General features: G+C 41.1%; 2 protein-coding genes across 3 annotated transcripts in view; one reads left to right on the top strand and one right to left on the bottom strand.

Annotated features, from left to right (window-relative positions):
- Positions 1–6,038, top strand: part of ptn (pleiotrophin) — a 77,121-nt gene extending 71,083 nt beyond the window's left edge. For both annotated transcript variants that reach the window (XM_061715155.1, XM_061715154.1), the window contains exon 5: positions 5,194–6,038. In XM_061715155.1, the coding sequence (XP_061571139.1) occupies positions 5,194–5,249 (56 nt within the window). In that variant the 3' untranslated portion in view covers positions 5,250–6,038. The remainder of the gene's footprint in view (positions 1–5,193) is intronic.
- A 33-nt stretch (positions 6,039–6,071) lies between these two features.
- chrm2a (cholinergic receptor, muscarinic 2a) overlaps positions 6,072–18,844 on the bottom strand; it is a 110,237-nt gene continuing 97,464 nt past the window's right edge. The window contains exon 3 of the mRNA XM_061715153.1: positions 6,072–17,007. Coding sequence (XP_061571137.1) covers positions 15,458–16,966 — 1,509 coding nt within the window. The 5' untranslated portion in view covers positions 16,967–17,007 and the 3' untranslated portion in view covers positions 6,072–15,457. The remainder of the gene's footprint in view (positions 17,008–18,844) is intronic.

Here is an 18,844-nt window from a genome sequence, read left to right as displayed (position 1 = left end):
CCTCGGTCGGCGAGCTTTAAATAGACGCAGCCTACGGCGTAGCTTACGTAACCTACGGCGTCGCTTACGGAGGTTACGTAACCATATTCCGGCGCGATCTTAGCGAACAACGGACAAAAAAGGGATGATGTACATTCACTGAGTGAATATTATGAAAGTAAAATATCGGTTTGCGCCGAGAAATGTAATCAAAATGCATTTTTATGCAGAAACTAACTCAAAATATTGATTTTATTCCCTAAAAAACAAGAAATGTCCTCCATGTTTTTTTTTTTGATTCAGTCCGCAAATGACGACGAAAAGCATTCTGGGAAATCTTCATACCCCCTCGCTCGCCAAGTCAGCATCTGAAATCCCTCGATTTGAAGGGGCTATTCTCAGCCCCTAGCCCTCGTTATGCCCCCTCCCCCTAGGTGAAAAGAGGAATTGGGACACCACTACCTTCACGGGAACGCGCAAAATTTAGGGTTAGGGAAGAAAAGGAGGGCGAGGGGGAGTATCGGGACGCAGCCTAGGTTTTACAGCTAATTATTCTAATGAAAACATCACACGTTGCTTAACAACTGTTTCCACTATGTCAATTTAACTCATAAAGAGGATAATAGCTCTCTCTCTACAAACGTGTGTGCTGTGGGACTATGTACTGGTCCTGATCTTGTTCAGTTTGTTCATCCATGAATTTTAGCTTATCCAATTTCAGGTCACAGGGAGGCAAAACAAAGAGGCCCGGAGCTCCCTCTCCCTGGCCACTTCCTCCAGCTCTTCTGGGGTGGTACCACAGTGTTTGGATCAGCTGAGTGGTATAATCCCTCTCTAGCATGTCCTGGGTCTGGCCAGGGACCTAAGCGGCTCAGTTTGTCATCCAATGATTTGCTTTGCTAATGTGAATAATGTATTTTTTTCATTTATGTAGACAAATCGCTTATGGACGCAAAATGATTAAATCTCATCCCCATTTGAAGGTAGGGAGTAAACATAATTCTCAGCTGAGCTTTTTACGAAGCAACAGTTTGGAATAACTTATCTTTACAAATAAGCACAACTCTGAAATTGGAGCCAACCCTCGAAAAAAGCCAAGTCACCCCTGTTCCTGAGTTTGGACCTGAGATCTGATTTGTCGTGCTCCAATCAGAAATTTAAAACCTTAAAAAAGAACAATACAAATTTATTCTGAATTGGACAGGAAGCTAGTGGAGTGATGACAAAACTAGGGTAATATGCTCAAGTTTTCTTGTCCCAGTTAAGAGATAAGTGGCAGTGTTTTGCATCAACTAAAGTCAAGGAATACATGACTGATCGCAAACAACAATACTATGCAACGTACTACTATAATCCAGCCTTTTTTTTAAATATATAAATTAATTTTGGTCAACAGTCTTAATTGGAAGAGGCTTGATAGGGTTTAGTAAAAAGGCCAAGAGTGGAAGCAGTCTCACACCTAATCTGAACACACTTGGAGAACCCAACGAGACAGGGGCATCAGAAGAAAAGCATTCACTGGGCTGTACAGAAACTTAAGCAATTGAAAGAAGATTATTTAAACCTCTTAAAAGGGCACTTTCAGTTCTGCAAGGCCTAAAACCAGACTGAAATGTTTCATAAAGACTCAAGTCATCGAGACAAAATTGGAGCAAAGTGATGGGTCCAAATTCTTCCTTTTTAAACGAGGTCGCACAGCAGCATATTCAAAAGCAGCTGAACTCAGAGATGTATTAACCAAAGTTAATGTACTAGACCAACTAGTCAAACTACTTGAAATCAAAGAGCAAGGATAAGGGCCGCTGGGCAATTTGCAGGATGTTGTTTGACTGGCTGATAGATGGCATAATTAACATGCTCAAACTCCGATACCAGAAGAAGGAGACATTCGGAGGCCACAAAATGTACAATATTAATGAGGAATGCCACACGATCTGAGTCACGAAGACTGAGAGTAAAAAAAGTTCGAAAGAACCAAATGCCTACGGCTATTATTAGCGATAAGGTTGGATAAAACCTCAGTTTTTGCCTTCTTTACAGCTCTCTGGTAATTAAACAAGTGTGTCCTGCAGAATTTCAAAGGAGATTTGGAGTTTGTCCTTTTTCCATTTTCTCTCCGCTTGTCTGCAGGCACATCTGAGAGTGCGAGTGCTGTCACTGAGCCAGGGTTCATAGAGTGCTTTTAGTGCTGAAGAGGAGCATCAGAATCCAATATTTCTCCACAGGTACTGTCAAAAATAGTGGTGAGCTCCTCAACATTGTCATCACGTCATTCTCGATATACAGAGTAGTGTATTTAGGCTGACGGCAAGCAAGAGGAGAAACCTCTGAGCAGGGAACAGGCACAGTAAATAAAACATGAAAATAATCTGACATACATGAGCTTCAGATTTCACTGATGTCTATGCAGAAAACAGGAGACAACACAAGTTCCAGTGAATGGCCTTTTTCATGTGTTGGCCCAGTGATGGATTGTGTATGTTAAGAATTAACATGTTAAGAAACTGAAAACACGCATGTAAATGAAAATCCCCAACAATTAGTAGTATATATATATATATATATATATATATATATATATATATATATATATATATATATATATATATATATATATGAAAATAGCTCACCGTTGGCCCTCTGCTTGGAAGACCCCTCCCTCTACCCACTGATCCAGGCTGTTCAATTCCTCAGTGGTTGGAGGCAGAACAAGACTGGACAACAATGATATGTCAGAAAGGTTTGCCAAAAGAAAGCGTCCTCTGTTCAAAAACAACATGTATCTGAGTATACCACAAGATCTCTGGAAAATGGACAAATTAGAAGAGAGTTTGCTCAATGCCATGTTTGGTGAAACCATTCACCAGAAACATCTTAAACCTAATGTCAACCATGGTGGTGGAGTGATGATGGCTTGTGGTTGTTTTGAAGGAACAGGGCCTGGCTACCTTGCAGTCACTGAGTCGGGTCTGAACTTATCTGTAAAAGCATTCAAAGGTCAAATCTGAGGCCATCTGTCAGACAACTTAAACTTGGTCAGAATTGGCTTGTGCAACAGGAAAATGACTCGTGGCAAATATACATCTGAGTTTTTGAAAAATAAGACAATCGAGGTTCAAACAAATTTAAATTGAGCTGAATAGAATACTGACTAATAAATGGTATGACTTTACTTAAATAAATGACCATCTAAATGAAAAAGTCAGACTCAAGTTAATGCAAATTCAAATTTGCACATATAAGTCACATTCAAGGCTTTTTTTCTTCTTTTTTTGAATTTCATAAACTGCGTGCATTTGCTGCGTTTGGCTCAGGGCAGACTGTGACAGACTGAGTTGTGGAAAGCAGGAGCAGCTTGATTACCACACTTTGTCGGAGGCACGAGTAGTAGTGTCATGCAACATGCAAATGCAGCAGAAAGTACACTCCAGCCTGCTACGAGGGTCCATATCTCATATAGTTGGGAGAGAAAACAGCGTGAGACTGAATCCTTTTCCTCAGAGTCACTCTCCAGGGAGCAGAAAATGCTGACACAAAACAACAGGGGGGAGACAGGGAAAAAAAACAACATTTAAGCAAATGAAAACAAGCAATCAAATGGGATGGAGGGGCAATTTCCGTATTTGCATGGGTGAGAGCTCTTTGCTCATCAAAATGTTGCTCCCTACGGAAAGCTGGCAATTGAGTACAGATTACCATGAAGATTCCTCTGAGAATGTTTAAAGGTGGAAGCTCCAGTCAAATCTCATCGTCGAAGCATAAACTGTCTGAGTTCAGAACTGCTTGCCAGCAAGTCATGAGGAGATTTAAGCATCGTGGAGGTGTTTTTTGAATAAAATCCCATCTATCGGACAATAAATTAAAGACTTAAGTGGTTAGATATGAACACCATGTGTCCAAGTGTCTTTATTTTTCCATATATGACTCTGTTTTATTGAATTTTTAAACTTGTTACCAGAGTTTGCCCATTTTATTTGACCACCACTGTGTGGAGGTCTGAAGGGCTTTCATAAATATCTGGTCCTCTTTTTGGTCGGATTCCCATCAAGGACAAATGTCCTCTAAAATCCGTCTCAATCCCCTTTTTATAACTAAGAATTCATTTTCAGTCATTCCGTTCATAACAATCTTTTTTGAAATCCGCTTTGTTCATGCCACAAAAGAATATTTTTCTTACGTGAAAGAAGGTGCCCATTGACTCATGATTGTCATTGGAAACCCGATTGGATTTCTCCCTCAAATTAACCGTTAATCATCGCTCCAAACGCTTGAAAATGGGCAGATATGGATCATTTTCAGCTCTTTGAATGTGGTGAGGTATAATATAATTATCTTAACTTCTTTCAAGACATGTTGAAATTTGATCATATTTGTCCAACTTTTTTGTATTCACCAAGAAATATTCATGTTCCAGCTATGAAAGCTTGTAAACCTATATGGTACGTGATAAAACTATTGCGATAATCGGGAATCCGTGGGAGCAACTATTTTCTAGCCAACGAGAGCAAACGGAGTCAGAAGTGTTCTTGATGAGATGTTAAAGGTCGGTAACCTGAAATGAATTACTGGTTAACTTTTATTTTCAAACCTTTTTCCCTACTATGACTCAGCAAAATGTCTTATGCCTGAATGTCTGTTTGGCAGGAAATCATTTCCTTTAGTCACAGTTTAATCTTGTACATGTGTATTATTTTTCGCCCTGAAATATCGTCCCACACATAGACGTCACCCGCGACATTTACATGCAGTCAAGCAGATATAGTAAACACAGGGACAGCTCAGCGGACTGACGGGCCAACAAACAGAAGCTCGCCGGCCAAACCGCTGCAGGTGTCCTCTGTTTCTGTTTACCAGAGCGGAGAGGTCATGGAGCAGAGAGCAAAGCCGTGCACCGTGGCTTCTGTCATGGCTGCCAGGTGCCAGTCCACTCTTGCTGGAAGCTGATAAAGTGCTTTTTCATGGGATGTACACCAGGCCACCGGAACAATTGTAAAAGAAAAAAAAGAAAAAGCTGGAAATGCAGACGTGTGTGTGTGTGTGTTACGCGACCGGACGCACACACTCCGGAAAAACCAGCTGATCAAAGCTCATTGCTTATTGCATTCTGAAATGGAGCACTGGTTCTCTTCCTGGCTATTTTTTTATTGCTCATTTCAAAAGACACCGCTTCTGACAGTGTTTTGCTAAGGACTGTGGGTTGTCTCTTTCTTGCAGAAGCAAAGAAGCAAAAGAAGGACGGCAAGAAGCGAGAGCGCGCCCAGATGGACTGACGAGGTTGCTTGAGCCGGCGAGATAAGAAGACGACTGTGGAAAGATGTACACAGCCCCGTTTCAACATGGCTCCTCTTTAAATGTCCTGTAGCTTCACTATATGAGCCTCTATACCTTTTGATAAAACCAGTGGAAACATGACTTCTAGTGAAAATGTTATATTCTTCTCCTTCTTTCTGGCGCCTGAGGAGGAAAAAAAACTTGCCTTGTTACTGTAGAGGATAATACGCAGCGGTAGTGACGGCTAGTGAGAAGATTTGTTTGTTCTCAATTAATTATGCTATTTCTAGGATTATTTTCTCATGAACAAATTGCCCAGGATTTGTTTTACAGTTGCAAACCCAAACTCTAATTTGGAAAACTCTTTGGTCCGTGGTCAGACTTAATGAAGCAGTTTGTTGGAAGTGAATCTTTAAGCATCTTCAATTAATTTATCTGAGCCGGGAAATAAAAAACAACAGAAAAAAAGAAATACATTTGCATTTTTTGTTACTGAAGTTAACTGTTAGTCCTTCCTCCCAATCAAACTGTGGTAAATTTTCACCAAGCATCATCATAAGCCAACTTTGTTTGACGTTTACATGAAACGACAGCTGTACAACTGTGCTAAAAGTCATTTACCTTTATCCTCTCGCTGCTCTGGTCTTTCTATGTTCATACCGACATAAGGCTACTCTCTGTTTCTCCTGAATGTATATTCATTGTAGTAACTATTTTGAGTTAACTTTTCTCTCCACGTATGTTTGCAAAAATAAAAAAAAAAATAATAAAAAAAAAGTCGTAAAAGATGCTAGAAGCATTTATTCTTCACCTTGTGTCTCCTATCAATCAATTAAAAAGTAATAAAAAACAATTTTCAAACACATTTCATATATATTTTATTTGAATTTCATTCGGAGAGATTATGGTACAATTTTAACCACTTTTAATGCAGTTCATCTTACAGCGTCATGAGGGGGGACCGGTGAGAACAGGTGATCAAGTATGCATCAAAAACGGAAATCCATAGCATTGTGACTGTACAGGAAGTGTGGAGGGGAGAATAAACGTGGGGTTTTCGGGGGGAGGAGGGACATTCAGATAGTTGCCATTAAACATGTGCATGTACATCTTAAAAGGAGCACATCTGAGTCACATATAGTGTCATATAAATATGTACAATGCAAACAATATACTGTGGAGTTTATTTTTCCTATTGCAAGAGAAGCCACAAGCCACAGTGGGTGAAAGCACAATAAACACCTACATACAAAAGCAAATGAAATATATATATATATATATATATATATATATATATATATATATATATATATATATATATATATATATATATTCCTTTGCTGATATTAATTTATTTTGAAAGCAAACGTCTGGGACCCTTGAAGTTCACGTTGGGTCTCACACCTCAGACTCTCAACATAACTCCCCTCCGCAGGATTGGTAAACTGCAAAAAAGTTATATATGGAGTCCAGTGAGCGAAGCAGCCTGTTCCCAGAGAGAGCGTGACGCCTCATGAATTTACAGGTGAAAATCAAAATGAAAGCGCTCGCGCCTCTGGGATTTTGGGACCACACTGAAACTAGTTTTAGCGTACGTCCTCCTCCTGGGGTCTCTTTCTTCCCTCTCTCCGGCTGCAGAAGCCATTCTTGCAACTCCCCAGAAACTCGGCTTCAAAGTGGAAAAGTGAGAATCCACTCTCTCATTTTCCAAGCAAGGAATCCATTTCTAGGCAACTCATGTGCGCCACAAATTCAACATATACACTTTCACCTTCTACTTTTTGTATTAACATCCTGTTTGAAAACTCTCTTAATCCGTAATATCCTCAAAGAATTCCAGGAACATTTTTAAAAGAGAGGCAAGAAACTCTGGCTGTACACTGGTCATATTCTGATTTAAAATACTACATCTGTACATTGATAAAAGACGCAGATTTACAAAATATGATAGAAAATGTACAATATCATATACATCTGCATGTAAATGCACAGACAGCTGTGTTTACATGAGTCTTTGGAAGCTTTTTACTACTAAAACAGGCAAAAAGTGATGACAGAGAAACAGACACATATTCCACGATCCATGCCAACATATTTGACCTAATTTGATGTTTTCATACCAAGGATGGCTTTAAATAAATAGAGGGAAGAAAAAGAATCTGCATGCACACATCACTGACACATACACTTTCTGTGGGTTGCTCTGAAGGGCAATTTTTGGGGTTCTGGATGACTCCACCAGTTATTCCAATCTGGAAGCTGGTTGTAAACACGCCCACCTTACTTAATTTACCACAAATCAGCTATTTTAGCTTGGCTAACTCTACCTAACATCCAGTGTGATAAAAATCTGTCAATCTATCCTGAAATGAGTACTGCCAAAGGTGAACTGAGGATTACTGGAGCTCCGACCGAGCTCCGCCAGGACATGTGATCGCTCCGACACTCAGCCATCCCAGCAGACCTCACTCCTGGCTCGGTGTCCCAGCGGAGCAACCTGGAAGTCGACCTGGAAGGGTGTGTGGGAGCGGTGGTGGCTCGAGCAGAGGACTTGGCTGCCCCAGTTTCTGCACGAGGTAGCATCTGTTGATCTAGAGTCTGTCCTCAGGTTACCCCTGACCAACTGGACCTTCCACTGGATGCTACTTAGCTAAGCTCCGCCCCTCAACCAACCAAAAAATAAGACCTTAATAATGCTTAACTTGGAAAATGTTTGGCTTTAAATCATTTTACCTGATATAGTAAGGTAAAAAAAAGCACCTCTGTACTGTTGTCATGGATATCAAATCCAAACTTTGGAGATCAAAACCACTTCTTGTAGCAGGCTATAAATATGTTTAATTCTGCTGTAAAACTTCACATTTGACATAAGGGGGTCAGTGGAGACTGAATTACAGCCCCCAGTGGTCAGTCGATGAAGTGCAGTTCAGTTCTTCAACTTCTGTGTTGATTAACATTAACTCACTATCAATCTTCAAATCGCATCTAAAAACCCACCAGTTCAAACTGCCTACTCACTTTAACCCCCCCCCAGGCTACTACTGATTACTGATTTTATTGCATTCATATTGTAGTCCTTTTTTTGCTCTTTTAATCAATGTTGTGAAGGTAACCTTGAGTGCCCTGAAAGGCGCCTTAAATAAATCTAATGTAGTATTATTATTATTATTATGACAGATTCAACAGCCTTTACTGATTGCAAAATGTGGACGTAAAAACAGAAACTCAGGCTTCCCATTTGTACACACTTTGTATGGGAATTATACCAAAACAGCCTTTTGTGTCATCATGATTTTATTTTGTTATTATGTCCTGTTTTTATTGATTATTTAAAAGCAAAATGAGATGATCCTTTTTCAGATTGTTCAGTCTAAACTTTTCATTCGCATGCCAACGAGCAGTTGAGATGGAAATTATGTGATGGGAGCTCAGAGCTGAGAAAAGACAGAGAATTATTTAGGAAGACTGAATTACTCGCGCCACACTGCAGCTCCATCTACACCTCCCAGGACACACACTCGTAAAGATACAGGAGGGATTTAAGGATAAAAGAGCAATTTGTGAACGTCACTCTGGATAAGGCACTTGAAATTGCTCCGTACAATCCAACGATATTTGCTTCCAGTTCTTCTCCCACGTGGAGAAGCCGCCGCATTTTTTTCTCCTTTGTGTTGCTGCACAAAGTTGTAGAAACATTGAACCTGAAGTGGTCTCAGTTCATGTCGCATGTACTCCGTAAAAGGAGTGTAGCCCTTTGACATAAGCCGTGTGAACAGGAGCCCAGCTAGCTCTGACGGCACATTATGATCTGGTGAATATTAATGTTTGTTTTAAGTGCTTTGAGACGGATGAACGCCAGAATACGTAGGCGAGACATGTGAATGGACTCATAAAACGTTAAGCTTCAGGACCACAAACGGAGAAAGGAGGGATTCTGTTTGCACAACACAAGAATGACGCACAATAAAAGGAGCAGGAGGGACGGTAAACGGTGAAGTATCAAACTGTGTTTACATCAGGTAGCAGGTTTTGTCTGGGACACTAAAACCCTTGGCTGACCTGCCCACAGTGGCTGCAACTTCTCCAAACATGGTCCACTTTGCTGTGGGATCCTAAAGCTTTGGATCTCGTCTGCAGCAGACGCCATTTCACCCCCACCCCTCTCCCAGAGTAAGCGCGCTTACAAAGGCGTGCTCATCTGTTTCATATGCACAACTCACACCTTGGGGCCATCAGATGGCTCTCTCTCGCTTTCATGCATGACAGCTGCATTCTTTCACTGTCACGAAACAACACTTTGTCATCCTGTCATAAAGCCCTCCCGAGTCACTTCCAGGCAAGACCTCATACAAAAAACGACTCCTGTTCCCAACATTTCTGTATAGGGGGTGAGATGCTATGCAAGAACTTCGGTCCTGCACAGAGCTCTTCTTTTTTTGTTTTCGTCTCAACCTTTTCCTCGCCCCCTGATGCTATAAACAGCCATCACCTTCAACTAAACACCTAAGCATGTCCTCAGATGGAGATGGACACTACCCGAGCTGAGAGCCGCTAACTCTCCCGCTGTTATCACTCAGAAAGCTTAGCGGAGATTAATCATATGCCATGGAAAGCTGTTTTAGTCGCCAAAAGAGATGTGTGATGGATGTCAGACAAACATGGCTCCACTCGCCAACGTGACAAACACTTGGGTGGCTCTCTTGGACCATGCATGATGTACAGAAGGACAACAAATTACAAATGTACCCATGTGAAAAATGTGAGATACTTGGGTATTAGTTCTCCTTAATTTGTTTTTAAACTACTTCATAATTTGAATTCTTTTGAAGAGAATGCCCATAAACGCTGTACTGAACGTCTGAAATACAGTTCAAACAAACTTTTCATTTTGTGCTCCATTACTTATAGACGAAAATAACAATCTGCAGGATGGATTAATTAAAGTATTATAAAGTCTTTTGATTCCACTTAATTCTATATCAGTCTATTAACTAAATACTTAACTAATTATTTTACGTCTCCACTTTCATTTTAATTACTGGAGTAGAATGTCAAACACTGATGAAGCCGGGTTTTACAGTCCAATAAATAAGGATGGGACATAAATAAAACCTTTTATAATAGTTTGAAACTCCTCATGACTGTTTTTTGTTTACAGCCAGAAAAATTCAAATAACGTCCACTAAGAGTTGCAACATCTTCTTTGGGGAATAATATGTTGTGAAACTGGGTTGTTGGAACATTGAGTTAAACCTGTGGGCATCATGTCTGATGAGAAACGATCAGAGACGCTCTGGTTCGTACAAAGAAACTCTATTTAGCGTTCAAAAATCACAGAAATTTTAGTTGTCGATTGTCGAGCGTATGGATGGATTATCCTACTGACTAGGCTGCTGCCTCTCTTAAGAACTTGCACATTAATTTTTTTTAAATCTAAGTAAACCCAATTATTTATCAAAAGGTCCCATATTAGGCATCTTTGGTCACCGGGTCCCCACAATTATTTTACTTTGATTATGATGTAAAAAATCGTGCTTTGCCTAAATCTTGTTTTCTGTGTGCCCCTGTGAGCACCTTGTTTTCCAAAACCAGTCAAAGACGGTACTGCTTGTCATGTACCATGGCAACAGAGACAACTGAGATATGTTTTAATATCTAAAGGAGGCAATACCCGCATGGATGACTTCAAAATGACTCCCCTCCCTTGAAGTTTGCTATCAATATCATCACTCGTTCTAAGCAAACTGGTCCTCTAGGTCTGCGCTTAATCATCTGGGGGACTTAATTTGAATAATTTAATCAGATTTTATTCAATTATTCTTCTCCAAAGAGTGATTCCATATGCAGTGGGTCACTAAGTGTGACAAGTGAACTGACCCGGGTACTTCTTTGACCAAAGATGCGACGGGAAGGAGACAAAGGTATATGCATGCAATGCCATTGTCTTCACTGTAATTTAGCAGCAAATAAGGGATGTTCTGGAGCCAGAGATGCAGAAGAAGCTCATGAAAAACAGAGCAAGCTAAATGATATGCATGTACATTTTTGTAGCGGTTATGACTTTAGAAGGAATATAGACTAAACAAGGATGAGGATTGAGTGGAGCAATAATTGGGATATGGGCGTGTCGCATGAAAGCACAAGCTGAGCATGTAATGGACAGTCTTTAATCTGAAATGTAGGTGTTCCACATCAACCCGTAATCTGATCTGCCTCATGGTGAGTTTTCATTATGGGATCTGTCCCAGATCTCTCTTTAAAGCCGACAGCCTTGAGGAGCTATTTGGTGCAAGGCGTAAATCTTTGCAAAGCCCCCCTACCAGCCACTGTGGCAACCTCCTGATGGTGAATCCTCCTGCATATTCATCACTTCAACAAGCGTGCATACATTACCAGAGCTGAGGACGGTCTAATAGGCTGAAATAATGGATGATACGCATGAATGCGCGGAACATGCCTCTCATTAAACTGATATTTTCTCATTTTTTCTGCTGTTAAAATAAACACAACGACTTATCACTTTTAATCTAATGCTGATGATTGAGATTTAATTAACTCGAATGAATCGTAACATCAAAAGGAGATGCGTCATGACAACCATGGAACGACATAGAAATAGCCCTTTTTTTAAAAATAATCACGAGGCCGCAACCTGTGATCAGGAGTAAACTCCAGCACTCGAGCACACAATCATGCCAGCATGTACACCCAAGCAAGTTATCCAAACACACACATACACATCTAGATCTTCACGTTTACAGTACAGCACTTGTTCTCCACCCGATAATCAGTGTGATCGAATGGCGTTTCCCATCCACACGCGGGAGCAACCCGCACATACAGTAACGCCAGACAGCTCTGAACTCCCACCACCTGCTTCAGTTCTTCAGTACCGAAAGACGTGACAGCCAAAATACCTCAAGGCTTCGTGCATGGCTTCTGCGTCCACATGCTAGAACTGATTAGAGCTCTGAAGACAGGTGTTTTCAGAGTATATTTTGGGTCGGCTGCACCGACGCTTTGGACGTATGCATGTGCAATATTTCTGAGGAATAGAGTAAAAATCAAATTGATCTTTATTGTCGTTGTAAAGTACAACAAAGTAGGTCCTTTTCTGATTACCATATGTTAGTAGCTACGGACAGATCTGCTAAGAACAAATGCTAAAGATACAATACAGAGGTTTTAACAAGTCTCTGGCCTGGCCAGCCACCCCTCTTCACTTTGCAAAAATCATTTTGTGAAATGGTTCTGGTTCTCCTCCCATTCAAGTTATTTTGTACAAAGCTGACAACAGTCATTCCCCCATGCTCCCTCCTCACTGAATTTTGTTGATTGATTTGTTGATCTGGTTGCCTCTCTCTGCCTATATTGGATGCGTCGTTATTCTGAACGGTTGTATGCATGTCCAATGGCGTCCAGAGGCAGTTTCTTCTGCATCACCCAGTAATACCCCTGGATATAAAAGTTGAATACGCAGGAACCAGGCAAATCTTTGCATCAAAAGGGAAAAGAAGAAGATGGCTGACCAGGATAACAATGTTTCCACCTAAAACTAGACTTCAAATTGTTCTTTTTTTAATTTTTTCTAAATGTTAGATGAATCAGTTCATCTGCAAATTTGTTTGAAAGGAACTCTTGTGGACTGGTGCAGATGCAAACTTACATCACACAGGTCTTGTGCACAAGTGAGCGTGGAAGCCATGAATTGCCCTTAAAGGCTGCCTTGAAATTAACCCTCCACATCCTTTCAGCAGTAAAAGCCGAAGTGAAGGATATAGGAGGAAGGATGACGGAATGAAAGAGTGAGTCTGAACAATCTCATGAGATTTTGTCTTGTTTTGTTTCATTGAACTTGTTGGTCTATTAATGAGGTCTGTTTAGGTATTACCTATAATGGTTATTGGGGTCCATGCATCTTCTCAAATGGGTTTTCTGGGGACATTTATGTGGGAATAAGTCCTTACCCTGGTAAGAAACAAGAGGTCCATGACCCAAAACCTTTGGATAACAGGAATGCTTTTTGTACAGAGTAAACACATTAATACAGTGTGTTAACGTGTTAATCAGATGTGGTGCTGGTAGATGAAGTTTTTTTTTTTTTTAAACAAACATGTTTATGACTTCCGACCTGTCCATGGTGTACCGCTGTCTTTCGCCTAAGGAAACCTGGGATACGTTCCTGCAGACCCCCCTGACCCTGACTAAATATAAGCAGGTATAGATAATGATCAGATGGATGGGTGGGACTGAACTACCTGTACTTGTACATGTGAGTGGTATTTTCTTATCTTTATCAGATGTTAATGCTCGTAGTAAGAGTTGCATTTTGGTTACTGCAGAAAAATGTGCTCTTTTACATGTTTGTTACTTATAATGTGAGTGAGCAGACTCCATGCAGGAGAGGATGTTACAAGATGATATTGTACCATCAAGGATGTACTCAGAAGGGTCAAGACCAGCAGTGCGGCTAATGCAAGTACCAGCGCAGCATTAGGTGGCTTTTCATTAGGTGGCTTTTCATTAACGGCAGTTTGAAGCAAAACATAGGATGCTGGACGGGTAAAACCTCTCTCCTTGGTCCTTTCAGTCATTGTGTCTCTAACGATGTTGACCCTTGAAGAATCCACTGGTTTTGCAAACTAACACTCTTTACCACCTATTGGTAGTGGTGCGCCAATTTTGCTGTTTGTCAACTGCCGATAGAATTTGATAAAAAAGAAGACAACTATGACTGACACTCCGGATGCATCTGTGCTGCGTTTGCACACACAAAACTTGGCAATGAAGGAGAAGAATGGACTTGAGAGTTGTCATGGATGTGAAATCAAATGATTGAGCCCAAAATGTTTTTTGAATCAGGCTAGAAATGTGCCTGCTTTGCTGTTAAGTTTGGTATTTTAACATCTTTTGCAGCCAGCCTCCAGCGGCCAATTGGAACGGCAACACATCTTACTTAGGTGGTTGCCGTTGGATTGACGTGGACCACAAGAAAAATGATTGGTAGATTTGTTCTACGTCAAATTTCCCGCTGCTATTTATTTTTCATCATTTTTCAAATCAGTTCGTATAATAGTTTGCTGCAGTTTCTGTAAAAAGTATTGATGATTAACATTTATCAGCTTTAACTTGCGTAAAATATACTTAATTTGCTCCATTGCTATGTCTTAGCTAAATACAGGATGTAAACAAAAGGGAACTTGGCACTTGCTAGCTGTGGTGTTGTAGTAAAATAAACTAGGGTTTCATTTTGCCTTAACTTAGACAGTTAATTTTTGAAGTGTTTACTGTGAATTCAATAAAACTTCTGCAAAGATTATTGTGTATAAACTTAGGGAGAATGTTCAACAGTAACAGCTCCCATGAGGTTCTTAAGCCACTGTCAAAAGGGCCAAAATACCACAAAATGACAAAGTACTTCCTTAATACCACCAGCAACAGACATTTCAATTTGATGTGTTTTTGAATTAGTAAAAACAGACCCTTTGAAGCCAAAATTATAATTAGCTGTTTACTGATTGTTGTTGTTGGTTATATGGTACAACCACCAGTCCTGATGTGACTGTGCCAGAGGTTAAACAACACCATATTCTAAGTATTGCTGGTTGGAAGTACCATGAAGTTGATCACACTCTGGAATAAAGCAAGCAGAGGGGCACAAGTGGGTGTGAACACATATGCAGTGTCATCACACACCCATGTGTGCGCACATAAATAGAATATACACTGATATGTACAGTTATCTACAAGTGTCTTCACTGAACTTTAAACCTAAAAGGTTTGTAAATTCAGTCAGCCCTATTTTCCCATTTTGAAGTTTTCTTGTGTTTTCCGTACAGCACAGATCTCTCTCTGTTTGTCTTTCTTAATATTTAATCAGTCCAATGTCACTCCCTGTTTCCTGCTTATACAACCTCTCTTTTCTGAGCTCTGTCTCCATAATTCAGATTTTTTTCACAAGCTTCCTCATCCATGATTTTCCAACACAACACATCTCAATGCAACTGGCTTCAGTTGAATTAGTGTAAAGTGCTACAACCGGTTATTGAGAGAATTTGGAAAACTAATGATAAAAAATATGGAAAGTGATTTCAAAATGTACTCTTGTTATTCTTCAAACCTCTTTCACAGACAAAAATGACTAAACACAATCACACAAATGTACACACAGACATACAGACAGCTCATCCTTTTTCGGCCTGTAGTTTTATCTGGCCGATCTACTACTTTTATATTGGCAGAGTAGAAGATGTTTGAATGTCTTCTTAAATGTGACATTGCACAGGGCGTAGCAGGCTGGATTGATGGTGCTGTTGATGTAGCACAGCCAGTAACCAATAGTCCACACTGTGTTGGGGATGCAGCTGGAGCAAAAGGTGTTGATAAGCACCATCACGTTATAAGGGGTCCAGGTGGCCACAAAAGCTACCAGGATGGCCATGATGGTACGGGTGACTTTTTTCTCCCGTGACGGTGCCCCTTTCTTCTTCTTATTTGGAGGTTGTTTAGTCATCTTCACGATCTTCCGGGCCACGTGATTCTGCCGCTCTGTGGTTGGGACAATCTCAACGGTGGCATTTGATGGTGTGTAGTAGTCACCCTTTGGTGACTTTGTCTTGATCTTGATGCAGGTTAGTTTGGAGCCCCCTGCTTTGGCTCGCTGACGTGGGGGTGGCTGGCTTGTTTCTGCGCTGGAGTTGGCTGCAGACGCCGCCGGTTCCTCATCCTTCGGATTGGAAGCAGCCACACTACAAGATGTTGAGTCATTGGAACTCTCCTTCTCATCTCCAGGAGCGCAGTTCTCTCTTGCCACATCGTCAGCTTCAGTTTCTCCATCAGCAGTGGCGGAGGACGGTCCTTTCCCATTCTGCAGTCTCTCATCGTGCTGGTTGGCCCCATCGTGAGCACTCTGGTTCTGGGAATTCCCCGGTTCTTCCCCTGGAACATTGTTGTTATTGGGCTTTGTTGTGCTGTTTCTCCTTTGGCCCGGTGACTGAGGCTCTGGGTTTGCTCCCGATGGCTTGCGGTTGTCCTTCTTCACACGGCTCTTGCTCGCTCTGGAGATCTGCCAGTAAAGCACAATCATGATGATGACAGGCAGGTAAAAGGCAGCGATGGCTGTGCCAAAAGTGACGGCAGCATTGGAAAAGAACTGGATGTAGCACTCCCTCTCAGGCACTGTCCGCCCGCCCACAATGAACTGCCAGAAGAGAATAGCAGGCGCCCACAGGATGAAGGAAAGGACCCAGGCAGCAGCAATCATCATTCCTGCCATTTTGGTGGTCCTTTTTACAGGGTAGCTGAGGGGCTTGGTGACACAGAAATATCTGTCAAAACTAATGATGAGAAGATTCATGACAGATGCATTGCTGACAACATAGTCCAAAGCTAACCACAAGTCACACACCACGGGCCCCAAGGGCCAGTAGCCTATTACTATGTAAACTGTGTACAAGTTCATAGAGCACAGTCCAATAATTAGGTCTGCACATGCAAGGCTGAATAAAAAATAGTTGTTGACAGTCTGTAGGTTCCTGTTAACTTTGATGGAAAGCATGACCAGGATATTGCCAATAACTGTGACCAAACTGAGGGAACCAGCCACCAGCACGATGAACACCACCTCCACCGTCTTATAGGCACTTTCACTATCTTCCACCACTTCCGTCTCATTGCCTTCAGAGGCATTCCAGTAGGTGAAATTAAATGCATCCATGGCATTGGGTCTTTCGTTGCCACCTCGTACTCAGATGGGACCTGTAAGAGATAAAAAGACAAAAAGTTTTTGTCATTAACAGTAAAACAGAGTAAAGCATCAATATTCTATCAACTTTTCTTTTACAGGAATACTGCATCAGTTTCAGCTACCCCCATGCTATCATTTAACAAATAAATGGTTTAAGTGTTCTGCGGAATGAGGCTCCAGATAACAAAATAAATAGGTTTCATCAAACAAACAGTATTATCAGTGTGCCCTTTTCTGTTTCGATCCAGCTTTTATCACATCTAATTTGTAAAATAGCAGTGATAATTCTGGTCTGCACACCAATTAGTTTGGCAATTAGAGGCACAGATTTCCGGCACACATATTTTTCATAATTAGTGCATAAATAGGATCTCACCATTAGACACCTGTCATATTACATGGAGAGGGGAAGAAAATAACACAAAAGGGGAAGTAAACAGGCTGAATATAATTATACCTGAATGCCGAATGGGGGTAAATAGGCCATGTGAAAGGCAGCAGAGCAAATGTGGACATTACAATGACCACTTTTAAACATACACCCAGATAGCAGGTGCATTTAGGCCTTTATCTGGGCTCTTTAGTGAACAGGACTTGAGCAATCATGTACCCTGGTGGTTTTGGTGGCTGGTTTAAAGAAGGAGGGTTATGCTTTTTAATTGTCTATTCAAAATCTTGCTGACTCCCCTAACCCTAACCCTAACCCTGGCTTTTCTAACATCTCCTACTTAATCTTCCAACTTTTAATGGCCGGGATTCCCAGATCCAACCTCTCTTAAGGATTTAAGAGAGGTTCAAAGAAGGTTTCAACTAAGAGAGAACCCTAAGATACGGGTGTTTCCCAGATGACTTCTTAACACCGTCCTTTAGTTTCGCTCTTTCAGAAGCTCTTTGGAGGAGCTGTCCGGTTCTGAAACCAAATCAATCGATGCCAGGCAAATCGATCACCGATCACTATCAGCGCATTTTCACACGCAGCACTGCTACCTAACACACTAATTCCCTGCTGCCTGTGCGTTATGTGTGTTATAATGAAAAATTAAGATGATAAATATAATTCAATGACCCTTTTTCATGATGAAAACAAGACTGCAACTAAATAGTCTTGATAAGAGAATAATGAGGGAATGTATTGTTTGTATTAAATGTGAAAGATGGGCGAAAGGAGAAATTAACTTAACGATCATTCAGCATATAGGACCACATTGTATCCTCCTGACTAGTAAAACAGAATCCTTCACCTCAAAAAAATATTCTGAAGTGTATTTAGCTGCTTGAGCGTTTTCACTATTGCATTCATCAACGTTGTATTTGCGGATGTTTGGAGACCAGTGTTGGGACTAACGTTATTTAGTAACGGGTTACACTAGTAACGCCGTTAGTATTGCGGTAACCAATACTCTAATGCATTACTTTTTAAATTCAGTCACGCAATTACCGCTACCAAACGGTGCGTTACTCCTTTATTTCTGGCTACAGTGAAGCTTTTTTTCCCCACACGCGGAGTCCAGAGGAAACGTAGTGGGCGTGTGCGTTCAAAAACATGAGCGGTCATGGCGAGCCATGGCGACTTTTGCAACGTGGAATTACAGCAATCCCTGGTTTTTCGCAGGGTTCCAAAAAGAACCCGTGATAAGTGAAATTCTTTTTACAATTATAGAGGGCTTCAAATTGCAGAGATCAGCCCCGCCTCGCACGTATTCCACTGCTCTTCTGATGCTGCTGCATCCCGACTCGCGCTGTAGCGTCTCTTTATCCTAAACCCTGCGGTGTAGCTGTGTTTTTTCAAGAGAAGAAAATAGTTATGGGTTGTTGTCTTCGCTCTTTTTTCTTCTGGGCAAAAAGATT

Source organism: Cololabis saira, chromosome 23 (genome assembly GCF_033807715.1).
Source record: "Cololabis saira isolate AMF1-May2022 chromosome 23, fColSai1.1, whole genome shotgun sequence".
NCBI lineage: Eukaryota > Metazoa > Chordata > Actinopteri > Beloniformes > Belonidae > Cololabis > Cololabis saira.
This window is presented reverse-complemented; position numbering and strand designations above follow the sequence as displayed.